The sequence below is a fragment of the Ammospiza nelsoni genome, chromosome 10 (assembly GCF_027579445.1).
Source record: "Ammospiza nelsoni isolate bAmmNel1 chromosome 10, bAmmNel1.pri, whole genome shotgun sequence".
Classification (NCBI taxonomy): Eukaryota; Metazoa; Chordata; class Aves; order Passeriformes; family Passerellidae; genus Ammospiza; species Ammospiza nelsoni.
The window spans coordinates 257,403-279,133 of record NC_080642.1 but is presented as its reverse complement, the minus strand read 5'-3'; the positions used below and the strand labels follow the sequence as shown (position 1 = coordinate 279,133).

General features: G+C 38.6%; 2 protein-coding genes across 6 annotated transcripts in view; one reads left to right on the top strand and one right to left on the bottom strand.

The window, feature by feature from the left end:
* CP (ceruloplasmin) overlaps nucleotides 1–4,838 on the top strand; it is a 19,664-nt gene extending 14,826 nt beyond the window's left edge. For all 4 annotated transcript variants that reach the window (XM_059479746.1, XM_059479744.1, XM_059479747.1 and 1 more), the window contains 3 exons: nucleotides 439–578; nucleotides 980–1,142; nucleotides 2,203–4,838. In XM_059479746.1, coding sequence (XP_059335729.1) covers nucleotides 439–578; nucleotides 980–1,142; nucleotides 2,203–2,273 — 374 coding nt within the window. In that variant the 3' untranslated portion in view covers nucleotides 2,274–4,838. The remainder of the gene's footprint in view (nucleotides 1–438; nucleotides 579–979; nucleotides 1,143–2,202) is intronic.
* On the bottom strand, nucleotides 501–21,731 carry HPS3 (HPS3 biogenesis of lysosomal organelles complex 2 subunit 1). Of its 2 annotated transcripts, none has more exons than XM_059479749.1 (17): nucleotides 21,476–21,731; nucleotides 20,001–20,495; nucleotides 18,553–18,739; nucleotides 17,495–17,580; nucleotides 15,654–15,846; nucleotides 15,306–15,387; nucleotides 13,386–13,540; nucleotides 11,757–11,865; nucleotides 11,366–11,547; nucleotides 10,830–11,007; nucleotides 9,958–10,188; nucleotides 8,146–8,331; nucleotides 6,775–6,963; nucleotides 6,104–6,211; nucleotides 5,544–5,750; nucleotides 4,158–4,248; nucleotides 501–3,004 (listed from the first exon to the last, which is right to left on the bottom strand). In XM_059479749.1, the coding sequence occupies exons 1-17, from the start codon at nucleotides 21,696–21,698 to the stop codon at nucleotides 2,877–2,879; spliced, it is 3,030 nt and encodes a 1,009-aa protein (XP_059335732.1). In that variant the 5' UTR covers nucleotides 21,699–21,731; the 3' UTR covers nucleotides 501–2,876. The 2 variants fall into 2 exon arrangements, with proteins under 2 accessions (XP_059335732.1, XP_059335733.1); XM_059479750.1 differs by having other exon boundaries at nucleotides 20,001–20,492.

The following is a 21,731-nucleotide window of genomic DNA, read 5'->3' as shown; positions in this document are numbered from 1 at the left end:
CTGGTATATTATTATGTTGAAGTTTTAGTAAAGAAAGAATAAAAATGAAATTTTAAGTTCTGATTTGATGTCAGCAAACAATTGCTCTGGATATGTTGGAAACTCTATGTGAATCCTGAAAGCATGTCTTTGTAAAGCTTACTCTTCTACAAAGATTGACAGGAACTGCAGATCTTTAAATAAAGACCTGCAATTCCCACAGCTCTTTAAAAACTGCAACATTAGCAATGATGTACAGCAAAGACATTTTCTTTATTACGTCTTTCTTTCTGGTTTAATGGGGAACATAAACACAGCCATTCATCATGTACCCTCCAAAGCCATTACTTTTATTTGGCATTAGCTTTTAAATCTTTCAATCTGTATTATATTAGAGATAACAATACATGATACACAAAATCTTATTTGTTTTCTCTGTCTTACTTTCCTTCTTTTTAGCCATTAACGGAAAGGTGTTTGGAAATTTGCACGGCCTGACCATGCATGTTGGAGATGATGTCAGCTGGTATCTGATGGGAATGGGCAATGAGATAGACATTCACACAGTACACTTCCACGGCCACAGCTTTGACTACAAGGTATCAGGTCTTTTTCTTGCTGTGTTAAGAATGAGAGGTAAGTCAAATATCAGGGACTGTTATCTGTGGTGAAAAGTCATCTTGCAATATTAAGCAGGGCTTGTACTTTGACCGTAAGGGTTTTATGCCTCAAACCTGTATTTGATCAACATACAGGAGCCAGAGAATATCTGCAGCAGCATTTGCTCACTGGTAACCTCAGAAATTATTTCAATAAGATAGCTGTGAATTTTTCATGGCTGTGGTAAGACAAAAGCTATAGTTTTCCTTCATTTCCACTTAGTTGCTAGTTTATTAAACTTTGGAGCATGAAGTGGATGTACAAAGTGATGTTTCAGCAGAAATGATACACAGAACGTGTGCTTAACACAGTTTAACTGTCGCTTCTTTTTGTCTTGAAGCAAACAGGGGTTTACCGGGCCGATGTCTTTGATCTGTTCCCTGGGACAGCTCAAACTGTGGAAATGACCCCAGAGAACCCTGGAACCTGGCTGTTGCATTGTCATGTTACCGACCACATCCACGCAGGCATGGAAGCGACCTACACCGTACTCCCAAAGGAAGGTAAGAGGCACCGAGCTTGGTAACGTTTGTTATGTTTTAAGATGCACAATGGGGCTCACAGACAGGCCAGCATACTTAGAACCAGTTCAGGTTCCAGCAGTATTCCATGTCTAGAAGCCAAGATGTTGCAGGCAACCTGGTCATACTTCCTTCAGCACTGCTCAGGAAAATGAAGTAGTTAAAGGACTGGATGATAACTGACTATTACTTCAACTTACCATCCATGATATCTACATGACAGATTTTTTTATTTAAAAAGAATTCTTCATGAGACAGAGTATTTCTGTACCCAGTAGTGACAGACTTCATCTCAATCTTTGTTAAAACAAGCAACACTGATAAATACAGATGAATTCATCATCCCCATACAGCTGAAGTACTGAAAAACTAAAATAGTGTTTACTTTCTCAAGGGTATGTTGTAGTTTTACGGACACTATTACCTTGCTCTGGCAATATCACCAGTGAAAAAACTTGAATTTTGAAGAAAAGTTACTGTTTCTAAAAAGCTAATTCAATTTTAAAACCAACATTTTTCGGTACTCAAAAGACAGAGCAAAACAGGTATTGAGAGAAAGAGAACAGTAGAAATAATTCAAAATATGTGATGTATGTATATATATACAACCATGCGATTTACATTTTAGCTATACTAAAAAATACAGAATGCAATGTTAAACAGAAAATCTAATTCTATTTGATAAACCACTGGAATATGAAACAGAACCTAATTCAATTTTATAAACACTAAAACTGAGTATGTTACAGAGTATGTTATGCCAGATGTCCAGACAATAACAAAGCTCATTTAAGAGTATACAGAAAGACATGTAAAAACAGACTTTCAACTTGGATCAGCAGTACATCAGATTTTTTTTATTATTAACCATCTAGACTGCATTGAAATGTAACCCTCATTGCATCTTAAAGTCGTTTTTAAATCTAACTCACAATGTCCAGAACATACTTGAACCCCCTGTGCTCATTTTGGACTCTGCTGGCCGCATGCACAGACTATTCTTTTGATGAAATGTACAATAAAGCTATTTTTCTCCCTCTAGACACGCAGTCTCTGTTCCCAAGATTATTCAATCAGTTCAAGTGTAAAGGCGTGCCAGGCACTCAAGAATGATGAAAGCATTTTACCACAGTGATACTCCAAAGTCTACCTTAATTTCTTGGAAAATATTCTTCTGGACCACTCATCTCTGCACAGTTTGGAAGATTTCACATAATGGCCGTGGCTAAGAAAAGAACCACAGACTAAAACAGCTAAATGAATGTAACAGCTTATAAATATATGTTTCTGTAAATGAAAACAGTATCTTGCAAGCGAAACATATTCTAGGTGATGGCTAATGCATGTTATTTAGCAGATGAGGAACACAGAAGAGCTAATGAAATGTACTTTTTTTTAAAGTTTGCAAATAACCCTGAGTAACAATTTAGGGTATCAGTCATCATACTGTCACATTTTATTAGTATGTCTGTAGTAAATGTTTAGAAAACAGTTCAGTTGTACTATAGAGTCTCTATTTCCTAGCTGCTTTGGCACCAGAATTAGCTTCAAAACAGATGCTTTGCCTCAGGAAACAGCTGTCCTTCTGCAGTTGACATAAGATGTATGTGAAGGGAGGCTCGCAGTACCTTATAAGGAGTTCTACTGTTTGTTTCATTTACTTTTTCATTACACCACACTGTAGCTGAGTGGACAGCAGGTCCACAGGTCATTGTTTTAGGTCAGCAGCTTCCTCTGGCTGCAGTGAAGAAGATGTGGCAGAAAAAATGCTGCAGTTCCATCTTCTGGTAGAAGACTGAGGAAATCCCTTAGCTCCAGTTCCATTGCAACAATTGATAAAGTTTCTGCTCAGAGCAGGGGAGAAAATATTGTTTTGGTATTTTGAGTTTGGAACAAAGAAAAAATCCAAAGCATTAACAATGTAATTATTAATTAAAATAATCAAATTATTTAAATATCGCAACTGGAATGATATTTGAGACATAGCCATTTGTGCGTAAACACAACTATGGGACATCTAAAAAGGAAACTGAAATTATGATTTCAATCAAAAACAAGCCTCTATCTAACAAGACACATCGGGTCTACACGTGGCACTAACACTAATGAAGTCTGATCTAGTATTTCACATGTTTTGCATGAAATGCAAAGCAAGCCCTAGAAATCTTATTAGTACCCTCACTCAACACTATCTGTAAAACTGGATGCTCTGCAAGAAGCTTCTCAGACCAAGCTGTGTAATGGTATGTTCTTATGCAATTACAACACAGTTACTGCATGAAACAAGTATACTGCATGAAAATAAATCCAAAGAAAAACTGCTGGCACCAGAAACTAGGACTTTACAAGAACTGTGCTGCACAATGCAACGCCACAATGCTGTTTTTCTCAGGCATTCCAATAGCATACTTTGAACAGTATATGTGCTTTATTTAATATTCCTAATTTCTCAAAACAATCACACTGGCCCCTCAGCTATACACAATATTATTAATTTCTTACAAATGTGTAATGATAGGACTACAGAACTACTAGGGTGAATTTCTCTACTTTTAGTATTAACATACTGTTTTCTTTAGTCTATGAACTAATCATCAACACACACTTAAGCCTCCCCTGTGTTATCACCAACAGCCTATTACCTAAGAATGATATAGTCATTTAGCCTAGAAAAAAACAATCAGAATTAGTTCTGTTTAGTAGGCTTTTTAAATTGTCTATTCCTTACCTATACAGAAAGAGTATGATTACAACAATTTACCTGTTTTCAATACAAAATTAATGCCCTGATTTTTATGAGGCTACACTGTCTACATTGCAGAACTCTAATGACCAAATAGGCTGTTATTGCTACTGCTACTGCATTAGCTTTAACTGAAGAAAAAGACCCCTTTTTTTTCAAATTATCATCTCAGTAGTCCTTAGTCTGAACAGTTATTAAGAATGTTAGCTGATGAACATAGCCTTCTAGAGTTGAGTCACAACCAGTTGATTTACCTTTGAGTGATGAAATAAGAACGGGGCAGTCATTTCCAGTAAGTCTAGTTCTCTTGCAAAGTTCAGGAAGCAGCTTGTTCCACCACAGAGCCTAATCCACAAAATCCAACAGTAAACGCATAAATGAACAAGGACTGAAATTAAGAGTATGAAAGACCTGCTAAAAATAACCTGAACTAAGCTCAGATGTGTACAAATACAACTCAGTTATTATGAACTCAGTAATTCGTTTATATAATGCTTAGAAATGCAGTGATTTTGCATATGTTGTGTTTTTCAATCTTCAGTGTAACTTTTTTCTGCACTTTATACAGTGTCCCTCATACCTCTATAGAACAAAGTTTAGAAGACAAAAACAGTCACCTAATTAGCAATACCAATTCAGTCAGAGAATTTTTTCTCTCAAAACAGCTTGATGGAAAGTGGTGAATAGCATTGCTCTGTCTCCTGACCTGATGTATCTCATTTCAACAGCTGAATTAGTAAATTAGGTTTTGTGCACAATTTTGTAGGTAAGAATGGAGAGAAGGAAAGGTATTTATTTCCTCCTTTAAAACTGGTAACTATTTTCTTTCACTTGTGTTCAGATGCAGTATAGCAACCTCACATTCTACTCTAATGTGGGAACAATCACAGAAACGATTTCCAGATCTGAATAAAAAGCTCAAATCTGGTTCTGAATAGAGTTCTAGTACACCTGTCTGATAGAGATCACATTTCCTGACTCTGGTCAGCAGAGCTCCATACAATTGATTGAGTTGCTGCGCTGGGAAATGAAAATTACTTCTATTGACTACTTCCTATAGTCCTGGAACACTAGAATAAATTCAGTTCCAACGCTAAAACTGTACAGAGGTGTAATGGGAAAATGGGACACAAAGATACAATCTTCCCACTAGTGTACTGGTACCATTCTGATTGCTAGAAGGTCAGATGTCACTAGAACACAGGAAGAACATATTTAGTGCAATTTTATTCAAGGGACCATGTTCTCTTGTCAGTCAGCTTACTACTAAGATTTCACTTTATAAACATTGACAAACAATTCAGAACATAGTCAGTGAGAAAAAAGAAGCTTTTCATTTACAGCAGAAAAAGAACATATTCTTTTTTCTGAGGCACTGTACCATCTAAAAAGACTATGCTTCAAGTTTACCTCAGTGAGTAAGTGGCAAAAGAAACTGGAGGGAAAAAATATTCCATTACAATTACTGAGGGCTGGGTTAAGGAACTAAAACACCAAGGAAGAGGTGGAATGCAAGCCAAGCAACTTACTTTGCCTGAAAGCTAGGCTATGTGATCCATCCAGAGTCCATCTGTACATAGAGCATTTCAGTTTGGGAAAAACCCCAAATGATAGTGAATACTGTATTGAAAGTAGCCCACCTGAGTGTCACCTTTCAGCTCATGCTGAGCATAGATCACAGCTGCACCAGGACACCTTGTGAGCAGCTGGTCAATGGCTTCCTCGTAGTTGCCCAGACGGGTATTGCAGAGAACACGGACAGCGAGGCCAGCGCTGTCAGCCTCCGTCAGGGGCTCCAAAACAGGCAGCGCTGAAGCTATACTGATTGACTGACTGCATAAAAGAGACTGCAGACAAGAAGTATTGTTTTGATTTAAGACAAACATTGCAAAAAATGCTAACTATAACCTTAGAAGAAAAGCCCTTACTTGCTCGAATACTCCTGAAATAATACTTCCTTTAATAAATATTGCTGAAAATTGGGAAAGCAAGTTTAGAGTAGATGCAAATGTAAATACTGTTATCAACAGAACTCTTCAGTATTTTTTTCTTGCATCATTTCAGTCAACCTTTTATTTTGACTTGGATAGCTTAGGGGGGAAGAAGGAGAGTCTGCTGGATAAAGTAATTCACAGAATCGTGAATATTTGCAAAATGGATTTAAGATGTAAAGCAGTAAGATGTAATACTTGTTTCATACCTGTAGTCTTGAGATGTCTTCATGGTAATCTTTGTCAGATGAACATCCCACTGACATTATGGAAGCTATCCATGGAACAATCAACCCAAAATGACTGCAGGAATTTATCTATATGAGACAGAATTAAGTTGCAATAAGAAGAAACATTTCTGTTAGTGACAGTACCATATGAAGCTCATTGTGAGTAAAGAAAAATTTAATTTCAAATAGTATAATTTAGAAGAGGACCTACCCCTTCTTTCCTGATTTGTGCAATTTAATAACAAATACACTGGAAACTTCTATTTATTTATAACTTCTATTAACGTCTGTATTTCAGCTTTCCTGTTCACAATTCTTTAGAATTCATCATTCACATGATTTCCTCATTTAGTTAGCTTAGTAAAATTGTAAATAATCCACCTGACAAATTCTCACTGTTTTGTTTTAACCCTTATTTCTATGCAGAGCTGACTCCTGTTGGAAGTGTATTTGCAAATGTCCCCAAGGAGCAAGACTGGCCAAAGATAGAAGTACTAATCTGTAACTGCACATCACCTTATTTTATTTCACTCTTGCTTCTTTTAAGAGATAAACTATCTAGAATTAAAATATTAAGCATGGTACTCGGATAGATTGTGGAGTCCTAACACAGCAGTCCTAAAACTTACTCTGTGTGGTTTACAACTTACTAGATCCTCTGTTGTTTTCAATGGCTTAGTCTCAGGAAGTTGCTTCTTTGATATTCTCTGAACATACTGAGAAGTAACCCTTAGTAGGAGCTCCCGAAGTATTTTTTCCTGAGAGGACACTACAAGAAGAGCTTCCCAGAAATCCACCAGGAGCTGGGGAATAGTGTTTTCACTGCTATTACACAGCATCTAAGAACAAAAATTATAGAAGACAGCAAGTTAGACTATGGTGATTATTAGTAGTAAAAGTTAGAAAAAATAGGAGGAACTGTTTTTCACTTTTACTAGAAGCAGAATTTTGATTTCATCTTTTCCCGTGATTCTATGTAATACACTGCTATGCAAAGTAAAAAGTTCATTAGATGATTTTAAGGTAATCAATTCTGACCAACAGATTTGATTTCTTCTTCAAGATTAACTCTACTGCCAGAAATGTCAGTACAACTGTCAGCAAGTATTTACAGTCTGCTAATGAGGAGCATTTTTACATATGCCGAGAGACAAGTAAGTGTCTTGAAAAGAAGTCTCTATAGTCCATTATAACATCTGCTGTGTAGTTCAGCTGGGCATCATGGTAGAACCCACAAGGAAGATGATTTAGGATCTGCTGCGCTAGCAAAAAGAATTCTTACTTGGTTTCCAAATGGTTTTAAACAACAACACTGGCTCTAATTGGAACTTGGTGACTTGCTTTTTTTGATATAGGTCTTTCACAGTAACAGATATACTTAAGACTGCAACACACGTACATTGAAGAACACATCTTTTAAGCCAAGTGTTGCTATTCATTGTAGATAAAGGAAAAACACATTTGTCTAGTCCCAGTTGAGAGAAAGAAAACTTCAGGAACACTAGAAAAGCTATTGGTATTTCTTATAAACTGCAGACATTTACTTTTCTTTCACTGATTTATACAGATCATCAGAACATTACATATCTGTTACATATTTAAGTCGTATTCTTTAGAAGTATGTTTTAATTCTGAAGATTTCTTTAAAAGAAGATTATGGAATTAATTTATCCAGATTCTGTAACATTTCCATGGCCTTATAAAGCTCAATTACTAGGAAGCCACCAAAAGGGTTCTGAGATCAGGGTATTTTCCATTCAAATGACAAGTTAAAAGCAAAGAACTTAATGGGTTGGTTTCTTGTTTTTTTTTTTTTTGCTTTACTTAACCGGTATTTCATTCCATAAGGTACGGTTTCTGACTCTGTAATCATCTATCATGACTAGAATATCTCCACCTGTCATCTCGCTCTTTCTAAAGAAATGCTGAAATGTGAGTGAAGGAGCAGCTGGGCTGCTTTTCTTTCCCACAACAATGTCGCTATGAAAAAAATAGAAGCAAAGACATGATCACAGGCCAACCTTGAAAAAGGTATCTGCTTCTTCTAGTTCAATTTTACTGTTCTCATGTAAAGCCACAGTGGCAGCCACGAGTAAACCAGGCTGCGTCTCCTTGAGGTGAACAGCAAACTCAGTTGGTGTAACAATTCCTTCCTTACGCTGCTGCAGGAGCCGTGGCTGCCCAATGAAGCCGCAAGCCAGTGTTGTCTACAAACATCAACAGATACAAATCAGGTAAAGAATTCAATATATAGATTATTCTACTCAGTATTTCCTCTGGCAGTGAAATTTAGGTGGAAGCAGGGAAGAAAGCAAATCCTTTCTGCAATTCACAGAGTAGCTCTCCAGAGACAGAGATCCAAACTACATCTGGAGCAGCAACTCCAGAAAAACAGGCCTTGTACCTGAACACTGAAAGTAATATTCAGTTGAAAGATGGAGTTAGTGTGTACATAAAATGGATTTCACTAAGTAATCCAAGACATTTGATATACAGGGTGGTTTGAAAAATCACTGGCTGACTTTTCAAGAGTCTACTTTGCAGAAGTGTGATTTTTATTTTGAAAATACCCCTGAAACAATGATCAAAATGTGCTTCACTTTGTGTAACAGGAAGCTATTTTGAGTTGAGTGCTTATGAAGATGAATATAACATATTATTCCCATTTTAAAGACAGTGGCAAAATAATGCCTAAGTAAATTAAATGAATTGCACAAGACATATAAGGCAGACCTAGAAGAAATATTAAGAGTAGCTTTCTGAAAGTGTTTTTTCCTACTTTGAAATAAAATGCTTTTTTAAAGGTGAAGAGCAATAGAACATATTTAACAGATCAGATCAGAAAGAAAGAAAATTCAACCAAAAACACTCAAGCCTAAGCCACCTTATTCTCAAAATAACATCCATACAGCGTGTTTGCTCACAACATGACAATTTCACTTGATCATGCTGCAAAAGCAGGTGGTGCTGAATATAATTTTTGAAACAGCTCCCCACAGTTCCGATCCTGCAACTCAAAACCAGCTAACTTTAAAAACTCTGCAGGACTTTTTCCACCAAAGCACGATATCTAACTTTGAAACAGCTATCCATTTATTTCAAAAGTGTTTAGACTCCCAATATTCCACTGTAAGAAAAAGTCTCTACTACCTTTTAATATTCCACAGTCTTGATCAAACTCAACAAGAAGTAATTTACAGACTGGTCTCACACAATGTGAACATCTGTGGCAGAGACAGCTCCACTAACATTTTGCCCCCAGTGATGAGGAATTATTAATTTCATAACTCTGAAGTAGGTTCTGATCTCGTCTTAATAAGAGTTAAGTGCTTTGATTCCACATAAGATGTGAAACTGTATACAGAAACTTCAGTCTGTAAGAACAATGAACAAATATTCTGTTCAAGAAAAATTTTATAATGGCTGTTTGTATACAGGTGTTTAGATGGGCATATCACATATTAATTTCAGGTGGAGAGGTGAAGAAATGCTACTACACAATCCTCCCATGCAGCTGAAGAGCACTGGCAGAGTTGGTTACATCCCAGTAAAACAACATCTAATTGATCAAGAATAAAGAGCTTCAAAACTTGCTTATTTTGTAAGTTTTTGCCAAGACAAGACTACCCTACCTGTAGGGCAAACTGTACAGTCCCAGTGTATGTCAGCCCTCTGTTCTACTGTTACTGCAGACATTCAGTGGAGCCTACACAGCCTATCAGGAGAAAGACGAGTGACTGGAAGCTTCTTTTACTGTAAAATGCAACTACAAGTCAAACTATTGCCCTGGACTTTGTAAAGCATGAACAGCTCACGCTCTTGGCATACTTTACCTCCTTATAGGAGTGCATTTCATGTTCATACATTGCCAGGTCTCCCATTTTCAGAGCAAAGAAAGCCTTAGTAAGTGTCAGGACCACTGATGGCATCATCTTTTCTACTTTCTGAAGATACTTCACAGCTGTCAAAGGACATATGTTTCTCATGCTGGGACTGCAAAGGATATCAGGCAGCTGCACAGGGTCCGCAAGATACAGTATCTGGAGAACTTTATTTCCTGATTCCTATTGAAATAAAAGCCATTTGACAGTTCAGAACTTTTCAGATGTTCATTTTTCTACGGCATTTGAAAGTACTGCAGTTCTATTGTTTTGGTTTTTGTGGCAGGTTTGTTTGTTTTTTTTAAAAACAGACAAGTTCAGCTTAGCTATCAAATCACAGCACCTTTCCTGCCTCTCTCCTCCCTACTGGTAAAAGTAAAGGATTTCTAACTGGTAGTGATCCAACTCACATTCTGGCATGCTAGGAGAACATCTACCACCAAAATGAATTGTTTTTAGCAATTGGTACAATTTAGCAATGATCAAAGGAAACAGCTTGTTTTGCTACAGAAATGGAAGATGACAGAAATTTGAGGCAGGGCTTTCCTAAACCAGAAGTGTCTCTGTGCAAGTGGGAACCAGATCATAGCAACATGCATCATGATAGCCAAACGTGTAAGACGTTGCTTGAATGCAGTCCAAATCATCACAGGTGCTGCTTGCTATTCAACAACAGTGGGGAAATAAAAATAATGTGAAAAAGAATAACTGTAAAACTAAAAAAGCAGCTCAGCATTTTCAAATGGAAAGTGATTAATGTTTGATACACAATTCTTAAAATCAGAACTAAATTAGCAGATTATAAATAAACCAATTATTTCTACCTTACTTAATTCTTCGTTTGAGTCTTCATTAAGAGAATGAGTTAAGTAAAATATAAATCCTCTCTCGTATGTCTGCATTTCATCACCTTCTGAAACTAGTCTCTTTAAAACTTCACTCATGGATAAACCTGACATTCTGTAGTATGGCAAAGCAAGGTGGTAATCCTTTGTGTCAAACCTGAAGGAAATAAGAGAGGAAGGAAAAAAATAACAAAACAACTAAGGGCAATGCTTTTGCCATCACTCTTTGTAAGAGCTAAAAGTACATCAAACAAAGTCACAGGCACATCAGTTATCTGCATATATTGTTCATATTCAACATAATTCTGTTGAATTCAACATAATTCTGAATAATTCTGTTTAATGACAATAAAGACAACCAGAAAAGAAGACTAGACTAAGCTGGTTTTGTAAAACATAAAGGTTTGTATGACATATGCAATATTAATGTAAGATAGCAAAGAATTATGGATTTTCATTTTAAGGTTACACCACTGGAAACACATGCCTATGCCACTTTGACATCTAAAACATACCTGCTGTAGCAGTCTCCTAAGAAGGCACAACTTTCTCTGAATGCTCTCAGAAGATCTTCCTTCTCATCTGATTTAAGGAAATGAGGGTCCATTATAGCTGCTCTGATCAGTAAGTGAGCCTCACTTAAAAGATGGATGCAGCTCTCAGTTTTAACATTTTCATAAGTTCTACTATATTCTACCTAGAACAGACACAGCATATACTTAGGCTACTGACAAAAATTAAGATTATACAGGAATAATTTTAATGAGGACAGCATCTGTCTGAAATTGGACTATGGGTTTTTCACAAGAAATATATTACACCATATTCAGCAACGACATGCATCAGAGATTAACTAGCAGAACTTATTTTTAGTTAGCAAATAACAAAAGCAGGAGTTGAGCATACCATTTCTCTGTAAAGCTGAATTGTTGAAACAGTATTTATAATATATAAATTCCAACCCGGCTCTGACTCAGAATTTGTTCTGGATTTGATGTGGTCAGTCTTTCTGGAACTAGAGAAAAATGCTGAGTTGTCAGTGTTGAAATAAACACTATGCAACCAAAAAATCCCCACTCATTTTGTAATTCAAATGCATAAATAGGTGTGTCTGCAGACACGTAAGTGCTGGAGAGTTAAGCTGTGAATTAAAGTCATACTGGCTAATAACAGAACAGGGATAGGCATGTTCACACATAAGAGTCATCATCAGAACTGTCCACTACATCTCCTGTGCTTAACACCAGGGAGTACCAGGAATCATGGAATCATCAAATGGCTTGGCTTGGACCTTAAAGATCATCTAGCTCTAACCCTCCCACCATAGGCATGGGATGCCACTCACTGAACAGGTCAGACTACCCAGAGCCTTATCCAACCACACCTTGAACAGTTAAGCAATTTAAATTAGCTGTTTAATCTCCTGTAAGGACTTAGTGCATGGTTGCCCCTGCAGCTCTATCAAAGTGTTTGCCAACACATGGGATAAAGAGGTATCAGAATACTTTTATTCTAAAACTTTGGCTTGGTCTATAAAGCTCTAAGGTTAAAAACACTGTGGGAAAACAGACTCTTTTTGTTCTGTTTTTAAATTTTATTTTAACTGTACAGATGAGAAGATTTTTACATCTTTATTATCAAATGATTGTGCTACGTAGCTTAGTATTTGTCCATTACCTTTTTTACAGAAGGCAAAAAGTGTATCTTCTTCAAATGTCAATTTGATAGAATATTTGAATATTTGAAACAATGCAACTGGCAGAAAATGTGCTTTATACAAGAAAACTACAGTATTTGGAATAGTCGTGTTTCCTTACAGGCTTCTCCTTATCTTCTTCTGAATAATGTCTGCTCTAGACTTTATGAAATACTGGTCAACTAACTCCTCAATCAACTAAAGCTGTCCCACTCTTGTTAATTAACTTAAACTGACTTTAATAAATGTGGTTTCTGAATAACTGCTTAGAACAGCTCCTTAGCTGTTTTATGAAAAGCCTTCAAAACTGGAAAGGGAAATAGCAGTTTCCTTGGAAACTTGTAAAAAGTCAGATATACCTCTGGCTACACACAGGCTACAACTGTAACTTGGGGTGAAGTCTGACCAACTTTTGTCATTGATAACTACAGTGATCCTCACAACTTTCTTGGCAAGAACCCTTAGGCAAAGATAAGACATTTCATTTTGTGCTGTGACGTATTTTGTAACCTGTAGCTATGGCACTCCATATTTTTGGTACTCTACATTTTTTCTCAAGATAAATACTTTGTAAATTCTCATGATAAATTCTTAGTAATGCTATTTTAAGATTTTGTTGATTTCAGGCATTTGTGACTTTATGCTCATTTCTTCTATGTCAGTAAATACAATAGAATTGAAAAAAATAAAAGCTTGATTGCTCTTCTCAGTCACTTAGAAAGCAACTATTTCTCAAGAGTTTTTCAACAGAAGAACCTCTCTTAAATTGCAATATCCACAAGTTCAACACTGTACACAGAGCTCTAAGTACCAGCTCCCTAAAAGATACAAGTCCTTACAGCATCCTTCTTGTAGGCTTTCTTCTTTCAGTAATATCTTCTGTGTCTGCCTTAGTCAAAAGAATTATATGGTTTTTGAAATGACAGATAGCTCTTGGTCCTATAAAAAGCTGCATTCTTAATGTACAGACATCCAGTGTGACAGGTGGACAAGCCTATAAAGGAAAGTGACTCTTTTGTAATTTCACTTGGTACGCACATTGAGTTTTTAAATAAATCAGAAAAAAAAGTAACCTTTGTACAATGATCTGACATTAAAAACATCCACTAGCTTTCCTAACTTTGAGTGCATCATATAAGCAAGAATAAAAATACTCATAAAGGCCTGACAAGAATTATTTAATAATGAGTGGAAAAAAATTTATTTCACTCTTCAAAGCAACTGCACAGTTTCAGCTATGTTTCTCAAAATAATTGAACCTGAAATAGATGCCTAACACAGAAAACTTTATCCTGATTAGTTTGATTTTGGCCGCTGATTATAAAAGCCTCAATCTGAGTTGCTTATAAAAAGCAATTACAGATAGAAGTATTATATTTGCTTGCCTATTGTTACCTTACACAGCGAGTATTATTTTCCCAATTCGTTCTATGCACTTTTCACGTAAAACATATGCTATCATCTATATTGGACTTAAAATTGAAAAATGCAGCCTCATTTGCACAGAAATATTCTAAATTTACAGCTTTAAAAAGATAAAATACTACACTTACAAATTAACATATATAGTGAAACAAGACAACACAGCGTTACATGAGTAACCTGCTTTTTGAAGACACCTCAATTTCTTGTAAGAGGTGGAGACCTACAGTGTGGTGGTCTGGAGGCTCTAGACTGCCCTGGGCTCGTGAGACCCTGAATGAGGCAGCCCTAAACCTGGTTTAAAAACCAGCAGGAAAAACAGTAATGGCAAGTAATAAAAATAACCACCATAACACTTCAAACTCCACACTGGGGCAGGGATACCCATGAGGGAACCGGCCCATGAAGGACCCAACCCACACCAGCACAGGGATGTCCCAGAGGGACTGCAGCCCATGGACAGATCCACGCCAGAGTGGGTGGACACACTGTGGATGGCAATGGAAATCTGTGTAGGACTGCAGCCTTCACACCTCTCCAAAACTCCTACAGACACACAGTGAGGCAGCCTGCTCACTGACTGGAGGAACTATGATGGATGTCAATGCGAGGCACAGTAAAAATGCAGAAAGCTGAGACTAGAGAATGGACAGGACAGATTGTGTCACGTGCTGGTATTACCTATCCAGAGCTGGGAATACATGTTTGGTTCTTGAAAAGTTTATAAAACTTCTGATGTCCTATGGTTTCTTTATATCTGCTGTCTACATGCTCAGAAGAAATCCTTAAATGCTACCTTAGAATATAACTCTATCTTTCCTACTATTTTTATTCATGTATATCACAATCTTTACATTCAATAGATTTTTACTGATAAGCAATTTAAGGAAGGGGAAAAGTTAAGACCTCCAAGGATCAAAAGCCCTCCTTCTAAAAAACATGCCCTAAGTATCTGGTGGCAGACTTGTTTGATCGCCTACACGCCTCTTAGAAAAACTGTTTTATTCAAGGACACCTAAGAGAGAGAAACATTATACAATAAAAGAAAACTCTGTACCCTTTGTTCAATTTTATACAGAAAAGCATGGAATTTAGTTTTAAAAACAAGTGATCTTATTGCTTTTCATGTTTTTGAAAACATTCTATAATGGTCTAAAATTTTACATGGCAACAATAGATTTTGAGACATTTGTAGATCACCAAAATACAACATGCTACTCATTTTGGATGTTATTATATTGGTTCAGCCACCAGAAACAAACAGGATTTTAAACCTTAAGTCAACTAAGTGCCATACCACTACTTCCATTCTATTAGTGAGGTAATGAGAGGTGTACCTTCACAGTCGTGTCAATATATGGATCCTCACTACGAGCTGCTGCTGCACTGCATCGCACTGTGAAGCACTGCAGGTTCTGACTAGAGGAAAAGAAGAAAACACAACAATGAAGAAAAGAAATTAGATTTGCAAAAGTTAGGTAGCCAAGACTACAGTTAATCAGCTCTTTTTCCTTTGAAGAAATGGGCTTAAAAGCCCAAGCAGGAGAGTATGTTGAACTAGCACATGAGCCTGCCCAGAGATTTCCAGGAGGCTATGAAGGACGCATCAGAGGGGAAAAAAATTTTGAAAGGACAGCAGCACAGAGAAACATAGTAAACTACCAGTAAAACCATAAGCACAGTACCTTGTAATGACGTGTAGGAACTGTAGAGTGAGGACTGCCTGCTCTGACTTTTCTGAATATTGGTAAGTAGAAATTAGTTCTACTAACTTCCCAAGAGAGTAGAGATATCCAACATGAGGTAAAGAGAAAAAGCAGAAGAGACTCAGAAGTTTTCTCTTGTTCTCAGTTTCCTCATAGGCTGTTGCAGGAATTCCTAAAGATAGTAATGAGAAAGGCATTTTATGTGCTTCATAAATAAAAACCCGGCAATTCCATTCCAAGCCTGATGCCTAAAGGACAGAATCAAACCTGCCCAAGTTGCAGACTAGTTTTCTTAGTAGCTAGTAAAAAGAAGTTTTATATGAAGCTCAGTGCATATGTCAAAAAATTGTATGACACATAACCTCATTTGGAAGCATTTTCACAAAATATGAATGTAGCACCTAGAGAAGAAATTCTATAGATGTAACAGCATTAGAGAGTCCTAAATTCACCAGAACTAAGCATCCATGGACTGAAAGCTCGATCTTAGACAATTAGTTTTGAGTTGGAACGAATGCTCATCCAGAGCTGCAGCTCACAAAAAAAGTAGGTATTACTTAAGGGAAGGAAAGGCTGGAAATCGCAGAATTTATAGGATGCCACTTTAGTAGGTAACAGCTGTAATCATATTCTACAGACCCTCTTAACAAAGCCTGTAAATCACACAAGAGCATAAGACAGCTGGAGTTAACTGGCAAGTAGTTCATTCTTTTCAGCCAGCTGCAAGTTAAATGAGGCATTGCTACTTCGCAGACAGTAAACCATCTCAAACTGAGTGAGGAGTTAGTAAAAGTCAAGGGCCAACCATATCCTGGGATGCATCAGGCACAGCATTGCTGGTGGGGCAGGGATGGGATTGTCCTGCTCTGCTCTGCACTGGGCAGCATTAGCTTGAGGCAGTTTGGGGCATTAGAATACAAGAAGGATATAAACCTATTAGACAAGAGACTAAGGGAGGGCTAAAAAGATGGTGAAGAGTCTGGAGGGGAGGCCATAGGAGGAGTGGCTGACACTTGGTTTGTTCAGCCTGGAGGAGACGGAGGAGAGATCTGAGAGCATTTTACATGCAGTTGCTGAGGGAATGAAGCTGTGTCAGGGGAGGTTTAGGTTGGCTGTTAGGAAAAGGCTCTTCTCCCAGAGGTTGTCAGGCACTGAAACAGGCTCCCCAGGGCAGTGGTCACGGCCCAAGCCTGCCAGAGCTCAAGGAGCACTTGGAAAATGTTCTCAGGCACTTGGTGGGATTCTTAGGGTTCTCCTGCACAGGCCCAGGAGTTGGATTCTATGATCCTTGTGAGTCCCTTCCAACTCAGGACATTCTATGATTATACAAAATCTGACTGCTAACATACAGCATTAAATTCTTCCATGGATCTTTTGGGGCTTGAGCTAGTAAACCCCTAAAATCTGCATTCATCCCTTCCAATTTTAATTAAGGCCCTTCAGAAAGGTAACCAGTATCTTAGTGATCACTAAGGTTTACTACTCTAATTTCCTCAGCTGGCTGAGTGGCAGTCTAGTATCTTGTAATAATAAGGAGAATTTTATTAATGCAATGTAAAGAGTAACTGGTTTGCAACACAGTGCGTTGAATTGGTATTTTAGTTCAAGTTTTATGTAGAACTTGGGGGAATTAAAATACTTTTTTGTTAACAGAAGCTCAGTTTAAATCATTGAAAAGGGAGAAAAGATCTCAATTTAAAAACAAATCAATGTAAAAACAAATCACACACAGTGTATGAAAGCGGATACACAATGAAGCTCTTTTCTTTCACAAGCCTCCTGTGACACAGTCCATGGTGTATTCATGCATATCCATTTACCTGTCTGGTATACAGGAAGCAGTTGAACAGAGTGCAACTTAGTCTCTTCACAAAACCCAAAAGGCGACTGGTCGGGCGCAAAATGTCTAGGAAAACAGTCCAAAAATCATGGGACGGCAGTGAAAAATTATGATTATATACTTTGGACAAGTAAACAGCACTGGATAAAAGAAGCAAAGCTCATGTTTTAACACTCAACAACAATGCATCCTCCTACTACCAATGCCATTAATAGCAATGCAAAGAAGCACATGGTACAGTTAGATGGAACTCTATTAATAGAGTTCCTGCAACCTAAATCCTCTCTCTTTGCTTGTCTGCAAGATGCATGTCAAAGTTTGACATCACTGAAGAAATCCCACAACTGATTTTGACCTCAATTTAATCTTTTTTTTCATCTTTCTTTTTAGTCCACTGAGCTGTATGGAACACCATGCCATGTCCAACACTATTTTTTTTCTATTATGTGTCATCCTTTTCCCTGCTTTGCTTTGGAATTCACTGTTGGACCCTGGCATCAATTCTTCCTTAGCTTTTGATAGAAATTTTGGTGAAAAAGGAAGACTAAATCAGCTTCATGAGGAGGGGACCTGGAGACGCAGGTGCTGAACTGTTCTCCATGGGATCCTGGGAAAGGCTCAAAGGTGTGCCAGGGGAGGGTTACACTTGATGTGAGGAACCATTTTCTTACCAAGAATGGTGAAACACTGGACAGGCTTCCTAGAGAGATGGCTGATGCCCTAGACCTGTCACTGTTTAAGAGGCGTTTGGACTGTGCCCTTAACAATATACTTTAAGAGTGGCTCCCTCCTGAAGTGGTCAGGCAATTGCACTAGATGATTGTTGCAGATCCCTTCCAACTGAAATATTCCAAGATACTAAAAAATGGACTTTCCTCGGTATCCCAGGATTTCCTCAGTTCAAAAGAAACACCTAAACTTACAAAAACCCCAGAAGTCAAAACATCAGGAGTTTCCTTTCAAAAAGACAAAATACACAATGCAGTTTATTTTTTTGTAGTAAATTAACCCATAAAAGGGAAAACACATCTGTAATACCTGAAAAGCAGATACTGCACTTGGAAGTGCTTTGTGTCTTCTGCAGGTAACTCTGTAGATTCCAGTATGACAGGTATCTCACACAGCTTACTTTGTTCCCCAAGCAGTTCCACTGGCTTCTGACATATGATGAACTCATCTAATTCAAGCTGTGAAGGATGTGTTGAAGGACTTTCATCTTTCACACCTGAGCAATGAAAATGCTATCTTAATTGTTCAAACCACTCCAACCACAGCAGTAAGAAAATAGTGTGACAATATTGATTAAATACTCCAATTACAGCTACCCTGCTAGCATTGCCTACCTCAAACAACCAGATTCTGAAAACAGCCACACTAGAAGATGGGAACAATTCCTATTTAAGCCTTAACAGTCTGAATACTTAAGAGTCAAGATTTCTGGGAAAAAAAACCCTAACAGGTAAACTGCTCACTAGAAGGTGAGTCAACGGCAACCAGTGCCACAAATGACTGGTCATCAAAAAATGCTCACTTTTTGCTGAAGAGGTTTTGAGAAGGCAAATGCAGCTATCACAGGAAGCTGTGTTATCTTTAGCTCACTTAAGTCCTGGAAAGCAAACCCTAGTAATACTCAGAAGGTAACTAGAACTTTTCTATGTGGTTTTCAGTAATTAAAAAAAAAAAACAGGGGGAGAACACCATTATCTGAGAAAAGACCCATCTTCACTCAGTGAAGAACACTGCATTTATATTGTCCCTATCTGAAAAGACTTATTTACCTATAAATATTTTCTAGGCACAGTTTCCATTTCTAAATGACTCTCCTTTTAAGTTTCCTCAATTATAAAGAAAGGACCTTCCTAAGGTTTGTTGGTGTTGATCTGATACATATGTTTGGAAAAGTGGGAACTGATAATTGATTACATATGGATTGATATCCTGCAATATACAGGAATGAAACCTCCTGAGTACATCTATTTCTGGGATTTCTATAATTCTAAGACAAGCTCCTGAATAAGATAAAGGAATGAAAAAGGAGAATTTGCTTGATTATGGCAGGTTGTGATCCTAACAGTTAAAAAAGTATACAGATATCACCACAGAAACATTCTTCATTGTGTAAGCCAGTTACTTAGGCAGTGACACTGATAGAATAATTTTTCTGAACACAGCACACTGAACTACTGCTACTTTAACTTGGCCCATTGTGGCATCCTAAAACAGGGACCTAATTCTGTGTCTGCAGAGGCTGTACTATCTTCTAAAGGTGGAGCACGATGGCATATTTTTTTGAAATGTTACCTCCAACTGCAGGTTGGTACAACTTTTCGTGCTCTAGAATATTCAGCTGATAGTCAGTGATAGGACAATCTGGAAATATTTTCTGAAGGGCCAAGACCTTGTTTGAGACTACTTTCAGAACAACAGGAATCAATTAGCAGATTCTTGGAGATTAAAAAAATTTAAAAATTTATTTCAGCACCTACCTCCATCCATAGCCTTCTCTGGTGCACTGACTCCCTGAGCACACTGCTCTGTCCTGTCTGCACTTTGCTGGACCAGTTGCAGTTTCAGGATTAGAACATCCAGCTCTGTTGTTATGGCTATATGTCTGGCACAAAATGCAACTTCGACAGGAATGAGGTTATCAATGTGCAAAATTAAGGAGCGTTCAAAATCTAACACAGTCAAATTCTGGTTTATGACACGGTATTTCAAACAGAATATGACAAGTTTATTCTTGCAGCCCACAAGTAGATCTCCATTCACAGGACAACATGAAATGCACAGTGGAGGATCTGAAAGTGGCATTTCAACAACTGACATTTGTTCTTTTAAGGCTTCACTGTATGACTCTTCCATCTTGTGACCAACCATCCGGACACACACGCGAGAACTCCCTGCAGACATGCATCTCCAGTTCATATATGCTCTTAGGAAAGTTGCTTTGCTTTTTTCTTCAATTGTCACCAGATAGTCTCCTTAAAAGAAAGCAGTCACACTGATAATCATTTAAAAATAGATTACAGCTTCTGAGCTCATTATCTGCTGTAGTACACTACAAAGAACATCTTCAAGTCTCAACTCTTACAAAAAATTCCAAAAACAGTTTTCACCAATTTTCCTCTAACTGAATACAAAGCACAAGTTTCTTTGCTAGGGGGCACACACTTCACACACTACTAAAAGCAAAGACTGAGAGATGTAGGTTCAGACTAACTCCTGTGTGAATCCTCTCTGTAAGTTGTGATTGCACACAAGGTTCCCCCCACCTCCCCGCCTTCTGATATCCATTAATGAGGAAATGTGTTGTTCTCTACAGACCATGGAAAGCAATGGACCAATAGATTCATGAAAAGCTGTGGAATGGGCTGGAACGACCACCCCACTCCGTGCTCTAAAAACAAAATACAAAAAACAAGAAAAAAAACCCGAAACAAACAACAACAACAACAAAACAAACAATCCCCCCCCGCCCGGCCAAAAAAAAAAAAACCCACAAAAAATCAAGGAACCCTCCCCCCCCCCCCCCCCAAAAAAAAAAGAAAAAAGCAATCAGGGGCAGGTGCACATACCGCAACCGAGGCGGAGGCAGACGATGAAGGGAGCTGCGGCTCCCACCCTCCCTGCAGGCCGGAGCGCTGCCGGCGCTGCGACCGGCCCGCGCTTTCCTACCCGGCCGGCAGGCCAGCCCGCTCCAGCAGGTGCGCCCCACCTCCGCCTCGGAAGTACCCTGAGAAAGAGCCTGAGGGAGACGCGGGCGGGAGGGCCAGGCACTACTTCCGCGGCAGAGCCCGAGCGGCTTTGTTCTCCGCCCGCCTCCCGCAGTCCCCGGCCCCTGGCCCTGCTGGCCCTCCATCCCCACCTGGCGGAGCCCCAGGGCCGCTCCACGCACTCAGACCTCACGCGTACCGGTTTCCCCGGCCGAGCACTCACGGACCCAGCGATGGCGGGGACTGACCTGCCGAGCTGTGCGCCATGCGCAGCACCGGACCCAGTGTGGCGAAGGAGCCCAGGGCCTCGCAGCGGCCCTGTTCGCGCAAGGTGAACACGTCCACCCTGCAGCTCGCCGCCGTGCTGGCCACGAACAGCACGTCTTGGCCGCAGCAGAAGTGAGCCGGTTCTTGCTTGCAAGGCACTACTCGCTGCGACCCGAACGGGTGCAGATTGTAAAGCTGCACCATGGTCCCGAGAAGCTCCGCCGCGGCAGCGGAGCG

Excerpts from the sequence above, each read along its gene's own strand:
- HPS3 (XM_059479749.1), bottom strand. The coding sequence starts at position 21,698 with ATGGTGCAGCTTTACAATCTGCACCCGTTCGGGTCGCAGCGAGTAGTG. Across the intron at positions 17,581-18,552 it reads GTGCAGTATCTGCTTTTCAG|ACATTTTGCGCCCGACCAGT; the intron begins GTATTACAGATG and ends CTGTTTTCCTAG. Across the intron at positions 6,964-8,145 it reads AAGCAGATACCTTTTTCAAG|ATGCTGTGTAATAGCAGTGA; the intron begins GTTGGCCTGTGA and ends TTTTGTTCTTAG.